The 23,642-nt window shown below is 42.0% G+C and overlaps 8 protein-coding genes across 8 annotated transcripts; 3 read left to right on the top strand and 5 right to left on the bottom strand.

Moving 5' to 3' along the window:
• Positions 1-868: 868 nt before the first annotated feature.
• Positions 869-3,991, bottom strand: AK88_01383 (translation elongation factor G; the record flags this gene model as incomplete). Its single annotated transcript, XM_012479018.1, has 4 exons — positions 869-948; positions 1,083-1,175; positions 1,352-1,439; positions 1,568-3,991. 4 exons carry the CDS (start codon positions 3,989-3,991, stop codon positions 869-871), a joined length of 2,685 nt encoding a protein of 894 aa, XP_012334441.1.
• Positions 3,992-4,859: 868 nt separating this feature from the next.
• Positions 4,860-6,027, top strand: AK88_01384 (uncharacterized protein; the record flags this gene model as incomplete). Its single annotated transcript, XM_012479019.1, has 2 exons — positions 4,860-5,902; positions 6,000-6,027. 2 exons carry the CDS (start codon positions 4,860-4,862, stop codon positions 6,025-6,027), a joined length of 1,071 nt encoding a protein of 356 aa, XP_012334442.1.
• A 473-nt stretch (positions 6,028-6,500) lies between these two features.
• On the bottom strand, positions 6,501-10,753 carry AK88_01385 (uncharacterized protein; the record flags this gene model as incomplete). Its single annotated transcript, XM_012479020.1, has 5 exons — positions 6,501-6,690; positions 6,840-7,315; positions 7,447-7,710; positions 7,894-8,243; positions 8,437-10,753. The coding sequence occupies 5 exons, from the start codon at positions 10,751-10,753 to the stop codon at positions 6,501-6,503; spliced, it is 3,597 nt and encodes a 1,198-aa protein (XP_012334443.1).
• A 2,234-nt stretch (positions 10,754-12,987) lies between these two features.
• AK88_01386 (uncharacterized protein) lies at positions 12,988-14,271 on the bottom strand (the record flags this gene model as incomplete). The annotated part of the gene is made up of 1 exon (XM_012479021.1): positions 12,988-14,271. The coding sequence occupies one exon, from the start codon at positions 14,269-14,271 to the stop codon at positions 12,988-12,990; it is 1,284 nt and encodes a 427-aa protein (XP_012334444.1).
• Positions 14,272-15,051: 780 nt separating this feature from the next.
• AK88_01387 (uncharacterized protein) lies at positions 15,052-16,709 on the bottom strand (the record flags this gene model as incomplete). Its single annotated transcript, XM_012479022.1, has 2 exons — positions 15,052-15,451; positions 15,658-16,709. 2 exons carry the CDS (start codon positions 16,707-16,709, stop codon positions 15,052-15,054), a joined length of 1,452 nt encoding a protein of 483 aa, XP_012334445.1.
• A 2,655-nt stretch (positions 16,710-19,364) lies between these two features.
• On the top strand, positions 19,365-20,414 carry AK88_01388 (uncharacterized protein; the record flags this gene model as incomplete). The annotated part of the gene is made up of 1 exon (XM_012479023.1): positions 19,365-20,414. One exon carries the CDS (start codon positions 19,365-19,367, stop codon positions 20,412-20,414), a length of 1,050 nt encoding a protein of 349 aa, XP_012334446.1.
• A 29-nt stretch (positions 20,415-20,443) lies between these two features.
• On the top strand, positions 20,444-20,794 carry AK88_01389 (uncharacterized protein; the record flags this gene model as incomplete). Its single annotated transcript, XM_012479024.1, has 1 exon — positions 20,444-20,794. One exon carries the CDS (start codon positions 20,444-20,446, stop codon positions 20,792-20,794), a length of 351 nt encoding a protein of 116 aa, XP_012334447.1.
• A 750-nt stretch (positions 20,795-21,544) lies between these two features.
• AK88_01390 (uncharacterized protein) lies at positions 21,545-23,065 on the bottom strand (the record flags this gene model as incomplete). Its single annotated transcript, XM_012479025.1, has 1 exon — positions 21,545-23,065. One exon carries the CDS (start codon positions 23,063-23,065, stop codon positions 21,545-21,547), a length of 1,521 nt encoding a protein of 506 aa, XP_012334448.1.
• Positions 23,066-23,642: the final 577 nt, after the last annotated feature.

Here is a 23,642-nt window from a genome sequence, read left to right on the forward strand (position 1 = left end):
ATGATTGATCAGTTGGTGGGAAGGAGGGATACGCTACATATCCTCCACGGTGAGGAAGTGAATTGGGAGACGATACGTGGGGAAGGACTCCAATAAAGTGTTCTTCATACCATTTCGTACCACACATTTGGTGAAAAAAATTACGTACATATATATATGCACTTGTGGGGGTAACCCCCCCCCCCCCCACACACACACACACACGAGAGCGTCTCACCACGTGAGGTACCTTGCCAACACGGCGTAGCATACCAACCGGAAAAATGCTCCCACAAAATTGAAACAAACGAACTTTTTTGTTTAGCAATCCATGCTGCAAATCCAACCTGCGCAATGCGCACAAGGAACAGTTCCACCGTCGTACTTCAACCCACAAGTGGGGTATCCATGGGCGTCCCCACTGGCGATACAAAATCGCACTGAAATAAGTCCTCTGAACAAATCGTACGTTCTACTAAAAGGGTTAAAATCGACTCGTTTTTTGTTTTTTTTTTTTCGGCGCGATTTTTCCCAATTTCTTCCCCGCGTGTGCCCACAAAATTGGCCTAAAATGTAACACTGCTAAAAAAGGTAAAACGAATGAACGTTTACTTTCAACGTGGGAGGAACATACTTTCCTCGTTCCCACTTTGTATAATGAATGGAGAAAAAAAGGAAGCTGGGCAAAAACACAAAACGAGAAAAGCTAAAAACAACGGAAAAATATTTGTCAACAAAAAAAAAAAAAAAAATATGAACTGTTCATATTTTTTTTTCGAAATAACTTCAAAAAAGGAAAAAAAAAAAAAAAGCCAAAATTTAAAATGAAGACTGTTGCGTTTATAAAAGTAAAAATTAAGGGGCGACCATGTTACACCACTTCGTTTTATCAATCCTTCTTTTGCAAAATTTGCTCCTGGATGTACTGAGGCACCAGGGCGTACTTATGAAGCGTCATGGTGTAATTTCCTGCGGGGCGAAAAAAAAAAAAATTAAAACACGCAATGATACACCATTTCACCTAGCGCAGAGAATCCTACTACTCGTTTCCGTCCATTCAAACGCGAGACACGAAAACGTTTTAAAAATGCAAAAGTTTTAACCTCGCCCCTTGGTTATTTTCCGCAAGTCGCTAACGTAGGACAGGATGGAAGCCATGGGTGCTCTCGCAACTATTTCCTTGGTGTATTCGTCGCCTGATTTGGGTGTGCACAAAAAGGGGGTCAGCAAATTGTGCGCAGCAAAGTGTGCACAGCGCTGTGTGCGAAAGGGTATGCTCAAAGGGACGCACATGTAGTAAAATTTGCCCTCGCCATGCAATGAGAAGCACTATCACGCGCATGTCGCGCGTCTGTCCCTTGCCAATTCTTACTTTCATCGATGTGCTGTATTTTTCCCCTCTTTTTAACCAAGTCGCTGATGACGTCTCCCAGGTACTCAGTGGGCACGGACACGTTGAGCTGCAAAAGGGGGAAAGGGACGCACCCACATGTAAATGGGGTTCCGTGTGAATGGTGTTCCACGTGAATGGCGCTGCGTTGGAGTCGTGCATACGCTGGCCACTTGGCCACTTCACCGCCCGCCTTACGTTCATCATCGGCTCCAGCAGCCGAACGGACGTCTTCCGCGCAGCCTCCCGAATGGCGATCCCCGCAGCCAACTTGAACGCATGCTCGTTGCTATCGACCGGGTGGAACGATCCATCCACGATCCTCACAATAATATTTATCAGTGGCGAGTTTGAGAGAACGCCCAAGTTGCACTGCTCCCGTATCCCCGTGTATATCGCGTCAAAGTATGCTGAAGGAATGGCTCCACAGGTTATTTCGTTTTTTATAATAATATTATTATTCACTTCGGAAGTGTCAATGTTCATGCTGTTTCTGTTTGAGTCATCCTGTTCATCGCTTCGATCGTCCACCTTTTTGGAGTTCTGCTCATCGTTATGGCTGTCCCCTTCTTCTTCCTCCTCCTCTTCCTCCTCGGCGTAGCTGTACATAGGCTCGATCTTAATGTGGACGTCGCCATACTGTCCCCGTCCACCTGACTGCTTGATGTACTTTCCCCTGGCCTCCACATTTTCAACGAAGGTTTCCTTGTAGGATATTTGTGGCTGTCCATAAATGATGGGGATATTAAAATCCTTCTCAATTTTGTTAATAATAATTTGCAAGTGCAGTTCCCCCACTCCACTAATTAACAAATCCTTTGTGTCCGGATTGATGTGATAAAAGAAGGAGTGGTCCTCCTTTTTAATCTTCATTAACGCGTTAATTAACTTTTCATACTCATTTTTATTTTTATTATAAATATAAAAACTAATAATCGGAGGAATTTCTTTAATTTTTTTCAATTCAGCCCTCAAAAAAGTACTGCTTAACGTGTCCCCAATTTGTGTGTCTTTCAATCCAACCAAGCCGACAATGTCCCCTGCCCGCGCACATTCCAATTCATACTTTTCACTCGAATGTATAAAAAATATTTTCGAAATTTTTTCACTCCTTTTCGTTCTGTTGTTATAAATATAATCTCCCCTATTTATTTGCCCTTCATAAATGCGGACATAATTTATATTTCCAAGATGCTGGTCGTTCATAATTTTATAAATCAACGCAACTACTTTTCTCTTAAAATTTTTTATATTCACCTGATTTAGTTCTTCCGACATATTATCACTCGATTTCGCGACACTACCAATGGTCTCCTCCTGCCGTGTACCCTTATCAGTATTGCTTGCCCCACCCAACGCAGGTTCCTCACTTATACTCGCAGTAGCTTCCTCCTTTACACCCACAGTGGGAAGCTCAATCGGTAATATCCTCTCCCCCCGCTTATTAACATCATGTTTGAATATAACCTGATTTTTATAATTCTGAATTGAATCAATGGGGGAAGGTAAATACTTCACAACGGCGTCTAACAACATGTGCACATTTTTATTCTTCAAAGAAGACCCACACATAACCACATTGTACTTTTCCTCCACGACTAACTTTCGAATATATTTCTCCACCTCTTCCACTTGAATAGGCTTATCATTTAAGTACATGTCCAAAAAGGAATTAAATTTTTCAGCGATCTGTTCAAATAGCAAATTCTTATATGTTAAAAATGTATTATAGTGACTCTTAGGAATATTTTCGTATACAAATTCATGCGCATTTTTATACACAATCATTTTCTCCTTCAAAATGTCAATGGTGCTAACAAAGTTGGTCATCTCAAAAACGGGAACAAACAAAATCAAAATCTTTTTATTCAATTTCCTTTTTATTTCTTCTATGCAAGACTCAAAATTTGCTCCCACTTTGTCTAACTTGTTTAAAAATATAATTCGGCTAATGTTATATCTGTTCGCTTGCTTCCAAACAGTTTCCGATTGAGATTCTACCCCTTCGCTACTATCAAATACAACCACACCTCCGTCAAGAACACGTAAACTTTTCTCCACCTCGGCTGTGAAATCGACATGCCCTGGTGTATCTATAATGTTGATTCGATACTCTCCTAAATTCTTCTCACTTCCATTCCAGTAGCAAGTAGTAACAGCAGCATTGATCGTTATCCCCTTCTCTCTTTCAATGTCCAAATAGTCCATGGTGGACATCCCCTCATGTACTTCACCAATCTTTTTAATAACATTTGTATAATAAAGTATTCTCTCGGTTGTCGTCGTTTTTCCTGCATCTATGTGTGCTATGATCCCTATGTTGCGGTAATTCTCCAACTCTACATTTCTGTTGGCGCACACGTTGCTTAACATAAGACGAGATGTGTTCACTCTGCTTTTCTTCCCGTGTGGAGTGCTACGGATGGACTTTCTAACGTGGTCCCCACTCATCAAGAAGGACTGCTCAGCAGGTTTACACCAACGTTGAATCACTACTCCATCCTTTCTGCGACACCTACTCAGGGCACTAACCAACGTAACCGATTTCCATTTCACAAATAAGGACAAAAGGACAAGCACTACCAAAGCGTCCTGTCCTTTCCACAAAAATAATTTAAGCATTTCCGTTGTTAATGCCTTTCATTTTTCCCTCTTCCTTTTTCTTCTGTTTTTTAATTGCTCTCGCGTCTGCCATGCGCTTTGTGGTCTGTTCCGCTTGCCGCTTCTCCCCAACAATTCGCCACAAAAATCGGCGTCGCCAAATGATGTACCACAGCAACTCTCCTAAAATGTATCTCCTTTGTTCCTCTCGCACTGTTGCCACTCCCGTGCACAAAAAAAAAAAAAAAAAAAAAAAAAATTGTGAAGAAGAACAAACTTTAGCAAAATTCCTACTTGTTCAATAACATGTGCTAAATTACAAATCATAATGACACTTCTTCATACGTACCATTTCACTAAAAAAAAATAATAATAATTCGAATGGGTAGCTCCTGGCCGTTTTTTAGCACCAACAAACGGAGCCGCAAGCTAGCCAATCCTCACCCCATGTGCAGGTCCTCCTCAAATAAGGTCGCCTCGTGCACCTGAAACAGTTCTTCACCGCGACATGTGTTCAGCTGAAAAAGTTCTTCACCCAGTGTGCGTAATATATATCCTCCCCACACATGTCATTTGGAGTGTTCGGGTGCCCATTTCAAATCGCCCACCCTTTTACAACGTGTTATTTCACCCCCGCTCCGAAACTCCATCGAAACATTTCCCTGAACGTTTCATGCCTCCCCAATTTTTCCCCACTTCCTTCTGCCGAAATAGAATCTACCAAATGATAACTTGAAAAGGGCAACACAACAGAGTAAAAAAAAGAGGAAAAAAAAAAAAAATAAATAACAAAATAAAAGTATACACTTACATAGCGTATGTGTAGGCCCACCTCCACCCGTGTGCTCAATCCATAAAACAAACCCCCCCCCCACTTCTAATCCAAAAGATGGAGGAAATTCAGTTCGTAAAAGACAAACACTTAAACTTCCTAAACACCTACACCGACACAACCAGCGCAGAAGAACTCATATTCAACGAAACCATGAAAATGCGCGGCGTGTTCTACTACATCTGCTCATGTAAAATTTTGTCTCACGAAATCGACAAAAAGGACGAATTCATTAATTTCATTTTGCAGTGCCAGAATGCCAATGGGGGATTTGGAAACAACAAAAATTATGACTCCCATGTTGTGTCCACGCACTACGCGATATTGTCTCTCCTCCTACTTAACCATTCCTTTGAAGAAATTAATCCCTACCTCCACTCGTCAAGTCACCCCCCTGATGGAAGTAACCCACCAAAGAACATTGCGAACAGCACCACGGAATACATCCTATCCCTGTTCAATGAAGATGGCTCCTTTAAAGCAGACATTTGGGGAGAAGTAGATACACGCTTTGTTTACAGTGCAGTCAGCTGCCTGACCATCCTAAACCAGCTCACTCAAGTATCAACAGAAAAAATTGCGTCATACGTTTTAACAAATTATGCCATTTGCCAAAATGGGTTTTCTTGGACCAGTGGAAATGAACCCCATGCTGCTAGCGTCTTCTGTGCAGTAGGAACTTTATTTTTAATTAAAAAATTACACCTCATTAATGAAAACAAAATAGGAGAGTGGCTAAGTCTGAGACAAACAAATAATGGGGGCTTCAACGGACGAGCAGAAAAATTAACAGACACATGCTACTCATGGTGGATTTTCTCCTCTTTAATTATTTTAGGAAAATACAAATGGGTAAATAAAAATGCCTTAAAAAATTACATCCTGCTTTGTCAGGATTTGGAGAAGGGTGGAATAAGTGACAACCCAGATTGCCTTCCAGATATTTGCCACACCTTCTTCGGCCTCGCTGCACTCAGCTTGATAGACCACATGAACGAATCAGATGGGACATTGGACCTGCGACAAATGCACCCCGTGTATGCAATCCCTATGCACATCGTGAAGGAAAGGGGTTTACCACACCAAGATGTGGAAATGGGGTAAAACCACCGTCGCGCAGAAATGGGCGGCACACAACCGTTCACTTGAGAGTGGCACGAAGGGCCCCCCCCACCCCCCTTGTTTATACTCCCACAGGAGAGTAGCATCCCCGCCGGCCGATTAACAGAGCATTCCTTTTTATTTTTTTTAATTTTTACATGTTGCACGTTTTCCCTTTCTACACTTCTTATTGCATAATCGGTGTCATAAATGTGTTTTGCACACGTCCCACGTGTCCCTCTTCGACTGGGCGAGAGGGGAAAATAAGTCATCCCGTTTGATTCGGTTGGTAAATGACCAACTCAGCACATGTACGCTACATCCACATGTGTGAGGAGAATTACATATATATACACACAAAAAAAAATTTAAATAAAAAAAGAGTTAAACGGGGGAGAGGGAGCAGAAGAAACTGCTACCGTGTACGAATGGTACATTTGGGGAAAGCGTATTCAGTGCACCTCCCCTTGACAATAAAAAAAAAAAAAAAAAAAAAAAGGGACACACATATAACACCCCTTCGCGGGGGAAGACAATTTTCCATACCTATTCAGGACAAAATATTGCGTGCCCACTTTTCCCCATTGTGCATTAAATTCACCTAATATGATTAATGTACTTATTCTTCAACAGCGGCGACTTCATCAGATTGTCCAGGGAGGGCTTGCTTATCACTTCGTTATTCTTCATGATGGTGTTTACCTCTTCGAGGAAACTAAGACACGTTTCGTCGTCCTGGAAATTCAGCAGCTTTGTCAAGGTCGATATGCCAACCTTATTGCTCGTCCTGCAGAGAAAGGGCGGTAAGGGGTGGGCACATGTTACACACGAGGCGTGCGGTGGCAGCAATGTGGATGCAGTTGTCACACAAATACGCAAACGCCAAGATGTGCACCGCGATCTGTGCACGCCGCGCTGCGCAAAAGCATCCCTTACATGCATATATTTATGAGCGCCAGGAGCCTGTACTTGGGCAGAAACAGAACGATCAGGTAGTTCGTCAGATAGGGCATCTTAACACCGTCCTTCTTCACACCTCCATCTTCAACGCATTCTACTTCCTCAGTTTTCATTTCACTGTGCTGTTTCACAAACTCGATTAGCAATTCCAAGTTCACATTCAGATCTCGGTTCTCGCTCAACCCCAATAGGTTAGGTAAATAAGTCAAAATGTGATCATTTATAAACACTCTTTTGTATATATATGAATGGTTGACCTCGTCGTCTAAGGGAGACACCATGTTAATATTTACTAAATACATTTTATTTTTTATGCACTCGTTTAGGTAGTAACACAGTTGCACGTTCTCATGGTTCTTCTCCTCGTCGCTTAGCGTTAGGTATTCCACGAGGAACTCCTGGTGCATGTTCTGAAGGGTCAGATAGATCAGCTTGTAGCAGAGAAATTCGACCTGCACAAAGGGGGGGGAAAGGAAGTTTTCGCGGTGACGTGACATGTACGCAGCGATGTCAGGTGAACTAGCCAATTTACCCTGAACCCGGTCAACAGTGCCCGCAAACGGACGCCTCTCCCTCTGCCTACCTTCGACTTCTTGATGTTTAGCCGCTGGTACAACTCAAACAGTTTATTAATGCATTGCAGAAACTGAAACAGGTCATTGTTGACGATACAAATTCTAATGTTAGTTTCATATATGTTTATAACATCATCGTGGAAAATATTCTGAATGTTCATACATTGGCGCATGGATCTGAACTGCTCGTTGATGTACTTGTAGTTCCTGTCCTGGTTGTACTTGTGCAGGACGTACGCGTACGTGCACTTGAGTACGGAGAAGCTTCTCACCTGCGGGGAGGCAAAAACAAAACATACGCAAAAATATCACAACGTAACAGGTACAAAATACACACAACGCAACCACATGTACAAGGTTATTAAAAAGGCAGGACAGGACCCCAATCGGCACGCCAGGGAAAAATCTCCGATGCGCCTTTGTCTCCCACGCCCCTAGCATCAATTCCCATTTACATTTTTCCTTTCCGGGAGAGACGTCAACCTAAAAAAAAACTTCTGAATGCTCTTACACAACCCCACAAAATTCTTATTCTTGTAGCAGCTAGCGAAATTGTATTTGTCAAGTAACTTTTCCAGAGTGATGTAGTCACTATTATCCATGTCGTTCGCTCCGTTATAATCAATATAAAAGGAATTGTCTGACTGATCATTCTTCTTCCCCTTGGACACATCTCCATACTTTTCCAGTCTCCTATCCCTACTTTCAATTTCTTCTGCACTTAACTTCTTCTTCTTGTCACTGAAACTGATGCCGTACTCCATGTCGTTGTCTTCGTCGTTCATCGCGTACCGCTTCTTAGCTTCTGCAGGAGGGGGGGGGGGGGAAAAAACACAAAATGGAGCAGCATAAAGAGGGGGAAAAGCATCTTTTATTCGTGGCACAATCACACGGGTGGTGTATCAACTATTTTGCTGGCCACCACCTGCCGCCGCAATACAGCGCAAACAGTGTCCCCGCAACAAATGCGCACATAAAAAAAAAGAGAGAAAAATTACTTCTGCGATTGAAAAAGAGCACGTCCATGGAGAGGATATCCTCCTGCGTTGGCATCACATTGAACCTCCAGAACCTCGTGTTCGCGCCTCTCTTCCTGTTCAATGCTACTAGCCTGTTTATGAACTCCTTCAAAAGCCTTGAAAAATTGGCATTCTTGCATTCCTCCTTAAACTCCTCCTGTATGTTATTTATGTACATCTTAAAGGTGTCACACTTTTTCACTTCATCGGGGGGTTCCTCCTCCGCAGTCGTCTTCTGACCCTTCGCCACATGGGGGTACCTGCTACCGCCGCTGCCCAAAATGCCGCTTCCAAAAACGCCACTACCCAAAATGCCACTGCCCAAAATACCACTGCCCAGGTTATCCCCGTCGTAGTCCCCATCCTGATTACCATCCTTCTGCATTCTATACCTGCCACTAGCGTCTTTCCTAATACTTTGACTTGTCGCGCGACCTGTGTCGTTCACACCTTTATATAACCGATTGTCCCTCGCATGCTGCAAGACTTGCTGCCGCTCCTCGACGTCGCTGCCTTCATCACCTGCCGTAACCTTCCCGTCATACCTCTGCTTAACGCCTCCCACGAACTGCTCCTTGCCGTCCACACCCCGATGACCCATTCGCCCAAGGAGATTATTGCTCGTGTCATAACTCCCTTTCACATTCATCCCATTTGGGTACAAATGAGACTCTTGCTCTCGTCCATACGAGGAGTAATTAACATTTCCATACAAGCTCTGATCATCTCCGTTCATGTCTCTTCCTCGGTTTCCATACAACCCAGTAACCTGCTTCATTTGATTTTTCTCGCTCATGTCATTTGCGCTAGTCGCATCACCACTCAAAGGAGCACTACCATCATTACGACCCCGCTGCTGATCATATGGAAACATATTAGCAAAATTATTCCCTGTGACATGACTTGCATCTTGCATTGTAACTGAATTGGAGGAATATAAACCACCCTGTCCCTTCCGCTCGTTTGTCCTACCTTCATCACCCAAATGTCTAACCTCGCCAACTTCCTCATTGGCAGTCCTCCGGTTATGGTCAGTCCCAACCCTATTATACATTTGAAATAATTTATTTTTCGTCTTGTTTAAGCTAAAGCTTATTTTCTTTTTCCCCTCCTCATTATTGTTAAAGGCATAATCTACACCATTTTTACTAGCGTTATTTAAGCCATTATTGGCCTCTTCATCTACTCCACTCATATGTTCATCTAAACCATACATATTCATTTTTTTATTTTTATTTAATTTTTTCATTTCTTCAATTGAATCAATCATATTATTAATTTTGTCTGCCTTAATATTGTAAACACTGTTTGGGTTGGCTCCACTCTGCACCTCAGTGGAGTCCTTCCCCTGGGTCGTCTTAGCACCACCCGCACCACTCACACCACTGACCTCACCAGAGTTCAGTTTGGACAAATCACCCAACTTCTCATGGTCACTCAAAGGCAAATTAATACTCCCAATGTTCAGCGTCCCTAAATTCATACTCTGTAAATTCACCTGCTGATTGAGCAAAAATTCCTGAAGATTTGTCTGCTGTTGATAGTAGGACAAATTTGAACATACACAATTATTTATCTGCTTAATCGATTCTGCTGATGACAAAATGGCATTTTTAACTAACATAAAGTACCGACTCAATGTTATAAAAATATATTTCTTGGACTCCATGGACGCCTCTTTTTCTGGGTACCCTAATTTTAAATAATGGTAAAACACGTGAAAGTAATATATCTCCTTCACCTTGTTGATATACATCTCCACATATTTATCATCGTTATTTACATTACTAGAGGATGGGTCATTATTTATATTGTCATTTTTGCTATTCTTCTTCGCCTCCTCTTCACGCACTTCCTTAGTCCCACCACAATCCTTTGAATAATTGTAACTCGTGCTATCTCCAGCGTTATTAAAATTCGAGAAATAATTCTCATTCTTACTGTACAGGTAGTTACCGCTCTGATAATTTGCGTAACTTACACTTGGGTTCCCACCCCCTGGGTACCCACCCATTTGGTAAGCCATATTGGCGTAACCCCCACCAGGGTAGGTACCTTGATAACCATTACGATAATCACTGTGGGAAGTATTCAATGGGCCAAAATTCTGCAGACTGCTTAGCCCACGTCCTGGAGCACCGTACCCTCCATAGGTAGCATTATTATATAGGTACTTGTTGTTCCCTTCCTTGGCACTTGATTGGTACATGCTGTTACCCTCCGCTGAAGTGCTGAATGATGCGCCGTCTTTTTTTCCTCCCTCCTCTTGGATACTACCTCTCTTCCCCTCGCTCATCGTTTGCGCAACTAAGAGGGAGGTATGCGAGGACACGTCTGCTCGTCACTAACCACGCTGGATGAGGGTAGACGAACAAGCTATATGTTCCTTCATACGCGTTCACAAACAGGACGACTTAAACGCTATCCAACGGAGTGCAAAACGAGAACAATTATGAAAAACAGTGCTACTGTATTATATTATAATATGTGTGTCAATTTGGCAAAATCACTGCCTGGCTTTACAATGCCTATGAAGGGTCTGCACATGAAACGCTATGCACACAAGGCAATAGCTACTGGCCTAATAAATAAGGCACACGAAAACACGTGCTTACATGCCTGTATGTTTTATCCACACATGTTCATGTGCTCCCCTATGTAAACTCTCTCAAATGCTGTTACCACTGCCCCGCATGACGCAAACTCGTGCACGTGGAACACGCATTCGCATAACTCACAACTTTTTTAATTGCCCATGGAATTTCTTCACCAAATAAACGTTTGCCCAAGAGCAGCGTTCAAAATAAATATAAAAAAAAAACTTAATTCATCAATGAAGTGAAGAGAAACACGGAAGATATATCTTTGTAGTAGCCAAATCCGATGCGCCCCCCCCAAACAAAAATACCCACTTAAAAATTGGGCGAGGGAAGCTGGGAACGGCGTAAAACCATTAAATGAGAACGGGCGGGTTTATAGGGGAGCCAAGAAGAGAAAAGGCGGGGAAACAAAAAGGAGGAGGGAAAAACGCAAAAAAAAAGCAAAAGAGCATAAACGAACGACGAATGGGAAGGAAAATTTGCAAACGAAACAAAAGGGCTTAACGAACGAACATAATGAAAAAAATTAAGAAAAAACGTAACAAACAAAAATGTTAAAATATAAAGAGAAACGAAAAAAAAACTTTTTTAATTGCCCTAACAGGAATGCTATGTAAAAAAAAAAAAAAAAAAAAAAAAAAAAAAAAAAAAAAAAAAAAAGCGATAGATAACAAGGCCATGCAAAAGTAAGTGTAGCGTTTTGTCAATTTGGCAAAAGCATGACAAAACAAAGTATACAAGCATAGAGAATTCGCAAGATCGTTTTCATCAACATTTGGCCTTTCCTCCTCTTTTGTGTATATGCATTCTTTTTTTTTTTTAAGAGCATACACCCAGCAGAACAGCGCGTTCAATAGAAATGACATGCACTTGGCACTTACAAGCGACTGTCGTCTGGCCGTGTAAAAGTACCCATGTACGTGTATGCAGCGCATGGGCACATACATTCGTGCGCCTACATTTGCATACATAGCACAGACGCCTACATGTGTGCAGGAGGATACGCAGGACCTACCACCCACGTGTAACGTTTTAATGCTTACCCCTTTTATGAATTAACCCCATGTTTCTACATTGTTACAAAGGAGGGCTACGCCTCTTACGGTAGTTTGTATGTCTCCATTCTGGGCTTACGGAATTGACGAGAACTTCCTACATCATCTCGAAATCCCTTCCACAAACCGAGTGCACAAAAAAAAGGTGCCATAGAAGGATTACAACAAACCGTGCCATCCCTCAATGTTCGACGTCCCCCCTGTACGTTTTGCCATGTTGTGAAAGTGTGTGCCTTATAAAAAATGTGCAACTTCTCTTTTCAAACTTTTCCCCCCGCACCAGCTGTATACATACTTTGATGAGTGCGTGTGATTGTTCTGGTTTCGTTTGGTTTGTCGTTTACAACGGGGGTTCCCCACCTGCCTGCAGTACGCATCGGCTGTAAGCACATTAATCCTACTCCTGTACGTATACCGAATGGTAAGCAGGAACACTGACACACATCATGGTCTTAATTTTTTTTTTTTTATTTCCAAATTGTACATACATTTTTTATACTTATTTGGATGTCTACCCGTAGCCACAAAAGTGCAACAAGCAAAGGTAATCACCAAATAGAAACAAAAAAAAAAGGGCAATCGCAATTATGTTGTTGTGATATGCTTAACAGCACTGACAAACCAAACAAGGGGTAAACAAAAAATAAGAAGGAAAAAGTGCGACATGATTGTTCCACCTGTGTGTTTATATCAGCAACATTACCTGTGGATAAGCCAAACCACACACATATTCACATGCAGTGCGTACCATTTTCGTTTAAAATATTTATGAACAGGTCAGGCAAATCGAACCTAATTGTGTATTTTTTTTTTTTTTTTTTTGTTTTTAATTTGCATTTGCACACATTTTAAGGTGCAAAATGATTGAAATTATTTTACACGTGTGGCTCTTCCCCCTTGGCTGCCTTTTGCATTACAGCTTCCTTACCCTGTAGGAGATCCTCATCCACTTCTCTAAGCGACACGGCCCGTTTATTCCTGAGCGTATCGTTCCAGTGTATTTTCTTCGGTTTTGCATACCCCTGGTGAATTATATACTTCAGCTGGATCTCCGGTTGGCCATTACTCTCACCGTCTACATGTTGCAAATCGCTAAAATTTGTAAAAGGCGCATAATCACTGTCGAAACAGACACGTTCCGGCAAATGCAACGTCCTCTCAATCGAATCGTCTAAGTCGTAGGTTATGCCAATTGTGGTGTACTTCCCATACATGTTTTTGTCTTCATATAATTTTTTCATTTTTGTCTCATATTTTTTGTTTAACAAATACAGTGGCTTCTTGGCAATTTCTGGGGAAAATGTGCATTCCTTCATTTCTCGAGCATCCGTTTCTATCTTAATATTTTGTAACTTCTTCCTCGTTCTTTCGTTAAAATGTTTGATGTGAGTATCCAAATCGGCATTTACTAATTTGTCATCAAGGACAAATATACTTTTCAATTCCTTTGTTTTCTTCTTAATTTTGATTTCCTGCTTTTTCCGTTCACTATCCAGGTCTTTCAAATAATGCACATAGTTGTAAAACTTGGTGATCATATTCTGTGGGTACTTCATCATTCCGTACATATGCCTATTCCTATCGTGTGTGCTACTCCGTACAAATTGAGTCACTACATCAATAAAAACTTCCTTCGTTATAAACTCACCCACAGGTTGGAACGCAGATACGTCCCTCAAGAGGATTAGCAAAAGGGTTGCGAAGGATTTGGTGCAGAAAAATGCCTGCTCCTTCCGTGCATCCTTTGCAAAGAGTTTGCGTCTTTCCTCCTTCTCACCAACAGCGTCTCCTCCATTTAACTTAACATTTTCTACCATAAAATTTGCATCATTTTCGTAAATCATCTGAATTACATAACAGGCATACTTCTTGTCGATGTGCCCAACGTTATCTCTGTCAAACAGGAAATACACATTTAAAACATTCTTGAGGATGGAAATGTCTACCAGCTTTCTACTTAGTCGATGGTTTCCCCTTGTTCGTTGTGCCTCCCAGTTAGTTATTATGTCACCTGTATTTTCCTGCCCAGGTGGAAAGACTTCCTCACCGGCAGTGGCACCTTCCCAATGCATGTCCCCTAATTTGAAGCTTCCGAAATGTTTGTCTTTGTCAATGTGCACAGTGCCATTTTGTTCGTGTCCCTGCAAGGATGTCTCCATTGGGCATACAACTCCCTGGCGAACCAAGCCAGCCGAACAAATCGGACAAACTCATTCGACTTTTCTTTTTCTTAAATGGATTTAGTTAAAAAAAGTCACGCGTATAGCAACAATGATAGAGGTACGCTCGGCGCGGATATATACTCCCCGATAAATGGACACACAAAAAAGCATTCTACCCTTTTCTTTGTCCCCCCTGCACGAATAAATTTTCCCTTCAAAAAAAAAAAAAAAAAAAGTTTATTTGTTCTGCCCTACACGCATGCGCAGATCCGCATGGGTTGTCCACCTAAATGTCCTGCAGAGCGTGCAATAGGGATTTCTCAATGATGGTGTTAACAAAAACATGACAGTGAAACTCCCCCCTCGCCACATTTTGCTGCATTTTTAGCGACGTCAATAATTGTACATTAAGATCGCTTTGTGTATGATTTTACCGCAGAATGAGTTGTCTCACGGCACCTGTGCATTTTTCCATTTCGCGTAAGAGCCAAGGGGTGAAATAAATGAAGCCAAATGGAAAGCTAAAATAAAAAATAAAACCGACGCGGCGGATATCGCACATAGGTGAACAAAAAAAAAAAAAAAAAAAAAAACCTGAACAGGTTAAAAAAAAAAAAAAAAAAAAAAAAAAAAAAAGAAAAATTCAGATACAGCAGCGGTGGGGGCAGGGAAGGAGACACCGGAAGGTACACGCCCTGGTAAGGCGGCCCAACTTCCTAAGCCCCAATTGCCCATCCGTGTGGACACACCCCAACGCGGTCACTCACACATGTCGGCTCAAAAATCGAGGTATTTCAACAGCGAAGATGTGTTGCCGCTCTTTCCCCTCCTGGTGTGTTTACCCTTAGCGTTCCCACCGTTACCCGAACACACAGTCTCATTCACCATGACATAATCGTACTCGTTCACCTCGGCAGTATATTCTTCACGTCCTTCCTCCCCATAACCCCCCTCCAAATTTATATTATCGTTGTTGGTACATGTAGGCACTTCCCTCTTGTGTAGATTAAAGAAAATACCATAACCGATATTTGATATGACCGTCCTAAGCTGGTTATATTTTTTTTTATATGAATGAATTTCTTCATAGAGCCTTGCATTTTCCTTTTCTATTTCCTCCGTAGTGTACTTGAGCATTTCCTTCAACTCCATGTACTTTTCTCGCTCGATCATGACGCTGCATGGGGGGGGACAGAAAGGATTACACATGTATGATGAAAATGTGCCTCAATTTTCCTCTTTTTACGAACCCGGGGATAGGGAAGCCTTAAAAGTGACACATGGGCAGTGTCTACTCTGAACTCCCCGCTTCGCCATCCCCAGCGTTACATGCACACACGTACAGCTCTGCACAAGTATTCAACCGGCAAGATGACCACTTACATATTTTGCAGATTCCTAATGACACTCAAAAAATCGTCAACCTCCCGCTGGTAAAAACTCAAATTCAATTTGGTCTGGTTCAGAGCGTTGAGAATATCTGGGCCAGTGTAATTGGAGTAGAGGACACTTTTTTTAAATAATTCGAACTTTATTATTTTTTTTTTTTTTTTTTTCTTTTTCCGTTTGTACTTTTCATATTGTGGTGGAGGGGGTTCTCCCTTGATCAATTCAGCTTTGTCCAATTTGTCACTTGAGCGCGCGGAGGGTTCGTCTGGCGAGTCCGATTCGCACGGTTTGGCTTCATTTAATTCGCCCCCTTCTGGTGCAGCATCTGACTCATTTCCTGCGCCAACTTCACGCAGCTCACTTTTCACTATTTTGACGCCTCCCTCGAATAGGACCTTTTTTGTGGCGCTGTGCGGCACGGCGACCTCGTCCCCTTCGATGCTGCCTAGTCGGCTTCTATCACTGCGTGGCTTAGTGCGTGCCTTACTGCGTAGGCTAGTTCTCCCGTCAAGGGACCTGCTCGCGTGGTTACCCTGTCCATGTACCACGCGCAGTTTCCCTCCACAGTTGCTACCTCGCAGTAGGGTCTCCTTCTTGTGCGGAACGTCTTCCCTCTCCTTGTAATTTAAAATGGTTTCCTTGTGTAGCGATATTATTGGCACTAGGTCATTTGGCGAAAGGGTTTGATCAGCTGTCTCTTCCCCCTTCTGAGACCCCACAACAGGGTCGTCACCAGTGCCGTCATGTTCTGCCTCACCCGCTGCCTCACCACTTCCGTCTTCATTGTTATCACTGGGATGGCTCCCAAGCATATCTGCATTGGGATTGTTTCCATCTTGACCCTTTTCACTTGAGTTTTTTTTTTTCTTTTTATTGGTCTTATTCTCTGTACATTTTTGCAACTCGTTTGAGGGAGTAAGGCCAACAGAACAGGACGACGGCACGAGGGGGTCTTTTTTCTTCCCCTTTATCTCCCCAAGGGGGTTCACATGTTCAGTCTTATTCGCGTTGGTCAATTTGGCGAGGCGGTTGTTATGTCTCGTCATTTGGCTCAGCTGTTTACGTGAAGATAAGCGTGTAAAATATTTCTACATGCCTCCAGACAGGTTCATGCGGGAACCAGCACACGTCACACACTCAAGCGCAATCGCACCTGGTTGGTGTTCCTGTTGTGATGCAAAAATGAACACCTCGTGCGTTCTCATGGGGAAAGGACAAATTGTAAAGCAATAAGAAAAAAAGGAAAAGCCCCCCAATATGCTTTCATTAAAGTCTGGCCGCACAGGATTCAGAGAAAGGATTATTCTGCATCCCACGAAGGCACACATAAACGCAGGTCCAATTTTCTACTGCACATATGGACATTTACTTCTTAACTGCTTCGAGGAGTAAGCACATTTTTTTTCTTTTTTTGTTCCTCTGGGCGGTGTGTATCATGGGCACAATTGCAGTCAGCGTGGCTGTATCTCGCTTCCCGTTAGGATTGTAAAAAGGGGAAATGAACAAAACAAAAAAAAAATACAAACACATATACATACACATACACACGTGGTACACGTGTAAACAGCTTTACCCCCACGGGATGGTCAGCAAATCTTTTTGTTTTGGTGCTTCACAAAATGAAGGTAAGTCGCACATACGCGCCCTTGCAATTTCGTGCAGCCACAAAGTATATGTGTACAATTGTTTCACCGCGGATCTGGTCAAACTGCCGGCAGGACTTCTGCCCACTCCCCTGCCTGCTGGACGGACTAGGTGTGGTTCACCCCAAACGTTTTTAAAATGGCAAAGTGAGAAATCTCCTATTGGTGGACTTTGCTCTACCTTTCATTATCATATAAGAACAATTACGCCTTTGCACCCTTCCATTATAAGTTTTTGTTCTCTGCAAAAGAAGGAAAATGACGAAAGAAAAAAAAAAAAAAAAAAAAAAAAAAACACCTTTGCCTTATTTCGACCTTTTCCTGCCTTTTTATTTCTTCCACTTGTGAAGATTAATTCGGCTAACCAAAAAGGACGCCGGGGCAATGAAAAAAAAAAAAAAAATATATGCAAAGTGAATGTATGGGAAAAAAAAAAAAAAAAAAGTCACAGGCCAAATTGAACCGATCTGAAATGGGATGAAAGGGGCCAAACTTAAAACAGTGCTAACCGGACCCCAAGCCACCCCCAACAAACGCACAAAATAAAAAATGCCCCAAACAGAACTCACATTTTACGTACCGGCAAGAACAAAAAATAATAAAAAGAAAAAAATAACCTTTTTTTTTTTTTTTTTCTTCCCTTTTACATTGACCAAAATTTGCCGAATTAAAAAGAAAAAATCCTCATAAAACTGCCTCTTTTTTTTTTTTTTTTTTCCTTCTTTTTTAAAACCCTTCTTGGCGTATAATACAAGAAGGAGAGGGCAAACAATTAACTCCCGCCGCCCCCTCCTCTGAAGAAAAGTTATACTCAACGAGTAAACATCCGACAGCAGTTCTGCCTGCACTTTTTGTTTTCTCATCATTTGGGCACCTTTGACAAGTGCTCCCCTTTATTGTTTGCCATACCCAGGAGGTACTTTTCCACTCCAAGATTGAAGAGACCCAAACGAGAGGCGTGCTTGGAGAAGACCACAGCGGGAGCCGTGCTCGGAGGAAGAGGGGGCGGAGCACATCCGTATGCCCATTCTCCAGGAAAAGAAAAACCCCTTGGGGACCCTGTCCAAACACAATCATGTACATTACAAAAAAAAACTGCTTTATTTGAATGAAGGAGTGCAACGTCTTTTTCTTGGCGAGGGTCCATATGTACATGTCTGCACCAACAAGCGTGTGAATAAAACTTAACGCTACATAGCAGACACGAGCACCTGCTTAGGGATTTGACGTGTGGGAAACGTGTCAACTTACGCATGTGAGCCTTTTTTTTTTTTTTTTTTTTTGTTGTCGTCCCTTCATACACCTCTACAATTAAGCCTTGCAAACTGGCACAGTCGTTGCGAGGGGCATCCAAAATTGATGTTTGTGACGAGAGACCATCCTCATGTAGCTGTTTTTTTTGTTTGTTTTTTTTTTTTTTTTCATCCCTTCCATACATACCCATTTGATGTATTTTCTTCCATATTATAAGCCGTCAAAGCGGATCATATAGAAGAAAAAAAAAAAAAAAAAAAAAAAATACATCGCAATAGTGTATCATTGTATGCACATATTTGTACCTTCTTGAATTCATGACCGTAGAGTTTTTTTCCCACGGCGCCGCTGCCTACTCATGGACATTCTCCTCCCATCACGTATTGCACACTTCAGTTGCGTGTATGGGTAGGGATAACTCCCCCATTTGTGTGCGCTCGTTTTTTTCCCCCCCCCCTTTTTGCCTTGTTTTGTAGCCCTATTTTTTTCTCTCCCCTGTAAAATACGTTCATGTGTGCAGCTGCGCATAGTCGTTCGAAGAACTACGCGTTGGAACCTGCCCCCCAAGGGTTTACACCCAGGAGAGTAAACGAACTACACACCTCACGACGTGCGTGTTTGTGACCCTGTGCACGTGTGGTTAGCGAGACAATTTGTTACTCCCTCCAGGGGTAAATCACTCCATCGTGCGCGATACCCCCAAAAAGGACATCTCTCAACGGAAGGGGCAGGAAAATCACCGCAACCAGCAAACGCCCCGTCTTTATCTCTCCATCGCGCCTTCCCATTTGAACCCTCGCCAAGATGACGTCGAACTACATTATCCACATCGGCAACAACATTGTGAACAAGCGATTAAAGATCAGTGAGTACCTGAACAAATACGAGAGGAGGATAATTGAAAAAAACGCAAGTGCCTTTTTCTACATTCTAATTAACCTTATTTTTGACGTCCCAATTGAAAGGTTCCGCTTGGTCATAAACAGAAAATATATTTTCCTGAAGAAAAAAAAAAAAAAAATCGACGTGGTCTTTACCATAACGAAGAAATTACTCATAATGAACAATATCAGCATAAAGGAAAGGTTCCTGCGTTTTGGGGATGGCAGCGGGCTTGACGAGAGTGATACAACGTGGTGTGTCACATGGGCCGATTACTTCCCCCCCTCTGAACACAGTTTGAATCCAACCACGTGGGAAACCCCAGTGATAAACGACGCAAATTTCAACCTCCTTCCCACGTGGCGCTTCCGACCCAAGACGGTCCTCCTAGACAACGCAATTAAAAAGAATAACCAAATAATAAATGAAAAAAAAGATATTTCTCACCACAGCATCATGTCAAATATTCTTACAAATGCAAATGAAGAAAGGTTAGTGGACTCGAAAAGATTCTTACACACCTATGATGAGCATCCCTTCTATGGAAGTAGACCCTCAAACCACTTTTTAAACCTTGTTGGAAGTATAACAAGTGAATATAAAAAAGAAGTAAAGAAAAAATTATCCTCATACAACTCCTTTTACTTTAAAGAAATTAAAAATAAAATGAATCACTTTAAATCCATGTCAAGTGAAGAATATTATTGCCCCAGAACAAACACCCACTGCGATGAGAATGGCAAAGTACACATATCTGCTAGCGAAAATAATTTCGCTGAAAAGAGAAGCATCATATTGATTAAAAAAAATGAAAACAAATCTGCAGTAAATATTTTTGACGAATTTCTAGACATTTATGTTTTGTTTCGTTTGAAAGGAGGTAAAGGAGGGTTTGGAGCTAACCTAAGAAATAAAAAAAGAAAAAAAAAAAAAAAAAAAAAAATGTTCTTGATGATGCTTCAAGAAATATAAGAGGAAGTAGAGTCCTCTTAGACACCATCATGCAAACTACAGAAAATTTAATCAACAAAAGAGAAAAGGAACAAATCCTACTCGAAAAACTGAACACTGCCCCGTCCCTCATTCAGGGCCTCTCCTATGACAACCCCAATGAGTTGGAGGTTAAAGGGGCCATCCCAACGGATCAACAAATGGACCACCACAGCCATGCACAAAATGCACAAATGCACACAACCTTCCACCAGAAAACCCACCTGCACGATATTGTCTACAACGGAATTGTGCAGGAAGGGAAACCAAAAAAAGACAAAACAAAAAAAAAAATCGACAAGGATAAAAGGGAACAAAGTAGGAACCTCAAGTCGATTGAAAATATGTACACGTTTCTGTGATACGTCTCCGCGTGATGCACACGTGTGACAAATTGCTTTTTTTTTTTTTTTGTTTCGTTTGTGCATACATATTTGTAGCCCCCTCGCTTCTTTTCGGGGGGGAGCCTGTTACCTGCACATCGTTTGATCGGTTAGCCCGTGTGGCGTTTACCGAACTTATCGTTTGAGTCCTTCATTTATGGCTAGCATTGTCCTATTGGTGTTTTTTTTTTTTTTTTTTTTTCTGTTCATTTTCCTACGTTAAACCATACTTAACCAGACGAAAGGAAGCATACATAAAATTTTCCTTAAATATGCGCTACGCTTTGCATTTCTCATGCGTGTATGCATGCATGTGTGTGTACACGGGCCAATTGAAGGAAGGAGTCCTGAACATGTGCACGTAACGTGGCGACGGTGAAGCGAAATGCAACGAACAGAGGACGGGAGAGTACAAACCCGCACACCAACAAATATGTGCGCCTCTGCTGGCATGCCAAAACAACATCGTTATATATCATGTGGAGAGGGAGTTGGCGCAAGGAGGTTGAAAAAAAAAAAAAAAAAAAAAAAAAAAGACTCATCAAACGCGCGCTGCTGTTTTTGTTCATTTAAAAAGAAAAATCACGCACAATTTTTACGATTTAAAAAAAAAAAAAAAAAAATCATCGCAATTGGATACTTATGCGCATTTTGTGCAGTGCCGCGTTCGTGGATTCCATTTTTAAGACTGCTCGATGAAGACCTCGCATAATGGCGAACGGCACACACCTATCCGGTCGCCTGTCCATCCGCGTCGTCCTGCACAAACTCCACATTTATATTATACATGTTACAATTCTTAAATACATTTCTCGCAATATTTTCGTTGCTATATTTAATAATGGCGTATTTTTGTCCAAAGGAAAATAAGGAAAAATATAAAATGTGTTCGTTGAGGAAGATGGAATTGTTTTGCGCAATGTAGTTGCTCAGTTCTTCATTGTTTTGAATGTTCATCACAGAGTTAATTTTGATGGTCGTGCTTGGGGCGTTCATTGGGTCTATCCCCCCCTGCCCCATTCCTAAGGTCGCCGCTCCTGTTGCTCCCCCTCCGCTGGAAAAGTTTCCTCCCCCCATAGCGTTGCTGTTCTGCCCACCTGGGTTTGCTCCAGAAAAATCCCCCCCCATGTTGACATTCCCCGAAGGACCCCGGTCATACATATTAAATGAAGTGGCAGCACTAGAGGAATCACCCAATGCTTGCCTATCACAATGATTATTAAGTGCTTCTATCCTTGTCTTCAAGTGATCGATCAAGCACTTGAGCTTTTCCTTGGTCTCAACATTCATGGTCTTATTGTTAAGCATATTAATGTACTTGTTCAATTTCTCCTTACACTTGCGAAGCAATTCCTTCTGTTTTATACTCATGATGTACTCCCTCTTGTCCAAACTGAGCGAAAGAAATTTCTTCTCACATATGTTAGGAGAAATGTATTTATTGCTGTTAGCCTTTTCATTAAAGTAACTTATTTTCCTCGACTCGTTTCTCAGCTCCAAATGTATATTCTTAAAGTGAGTAGGTAGGTACTTATAAGCACAAAAGGCACCATCTGATGATTCAAATTTAACAATAAATAAATTCTTACCCTTCATGTAACTCACTGATTCTACATTACCATACACAAAACAAACACTATAAATAAAATTCTCTTCTGCATAATTGCTCGATATATTATGTATGTAAAGAATTTTTGCTGCTTTCTTATTCAATATGTACTCTTCATTTGGGTGGTAAGACCTAGGAGACGAAGACACATTCAGCATGTTCCCTTGGAAGTTACCACTTCCTCCGCTACTCATCATTTGATAATTCATGCTACTGTTATAATCGCTGTTATAAGGTGGGTAACTGCCTGTGTTATAATTTGCGCTATTATTTAAATTGTAATTTCGTTGGTAGAGCACGTTTGGTGGGGCGTTCTCACCGTGCATGGTCCTCCCTCCATGGAAACCACCAGCAGGAGGAGCAGCAGCAGGAACAGCAGCAGGAACAGCAGCAGGAACAGCTGCAGGAACAACTGCAGGAGGAGGACCACCCCTCATCATCCCTTTTTTGTCCCCCATGTACATATTCCCTCCTGCTCGGCCCATGGGGAAATTTCCCCCACCATCGTCTCCGTAGCTGTTGTAGTACATCCCGTTATGTATCCCCCCAGGACCTTCAAAATAACTCGCATGCGGCTCACAGCTGCTGTTCATGCTCAGGTCAAAATTGTTCTGCATGTGGAACCTTCCGTTGCCATCCATTGTGAAGCAAACGCAATGTCGAGCAAGCAGCGTTCACACGTATGTACATATATTCGTACGTATGATCGTGCGTACATATAATAGTACGTACCGTGCAGATAAGCGTTCTTTTTTTTCTTGTTAATAGTGTACGTGTACACGTCACCCCTCGCTTTGGCGCAAATCACTGATCTTCTCACAAACCAACCACGGGCAATCTTAATTCGCACTTGGCAGGCCTTTTTTTACTGAAGCAGCAAATGCGCTTCCTGTCACTTGTGGTTTCTTCACCCTGGTGGAATGCTCACCACGTACAATCGCGAACAACGAGCGGGCAGTTTTTTTCAAACGTGCATCGCAAGTACGCTCTTACGCACAAGTGTTCCACGAACCAGTGGAGCCCTCAGCTGTCGTACTGTATCTTTTCTTTTTTTTTTTTTTTTTTATAAAAAAAAAAAACACAGTGGTAGAAAAATTTTAAATTTAAATTTTTCCCTTGGAAATTTTTTTTTTTTTTTTTTTGTTGTCGTCCCTTCATACACCTCTACAATTAAGCCTTGCAAACTGGCACAGTCGTTGCGAGGGGCATCCAAAATTG

This window comes from Plasmodium fragile, assembly GCF_000956335.1.
Source record: "Plasmodium fragile strain nilgiri unplaced genomic scaffold supercont1.12, whole genome shotgun sequence".
Lineage (NCBI taxonomy): Eukaryota > Apicomplexa > Aconoidasida > Haemosporida > Plasmodiidae > Plasmodium > Plasmodium fragile.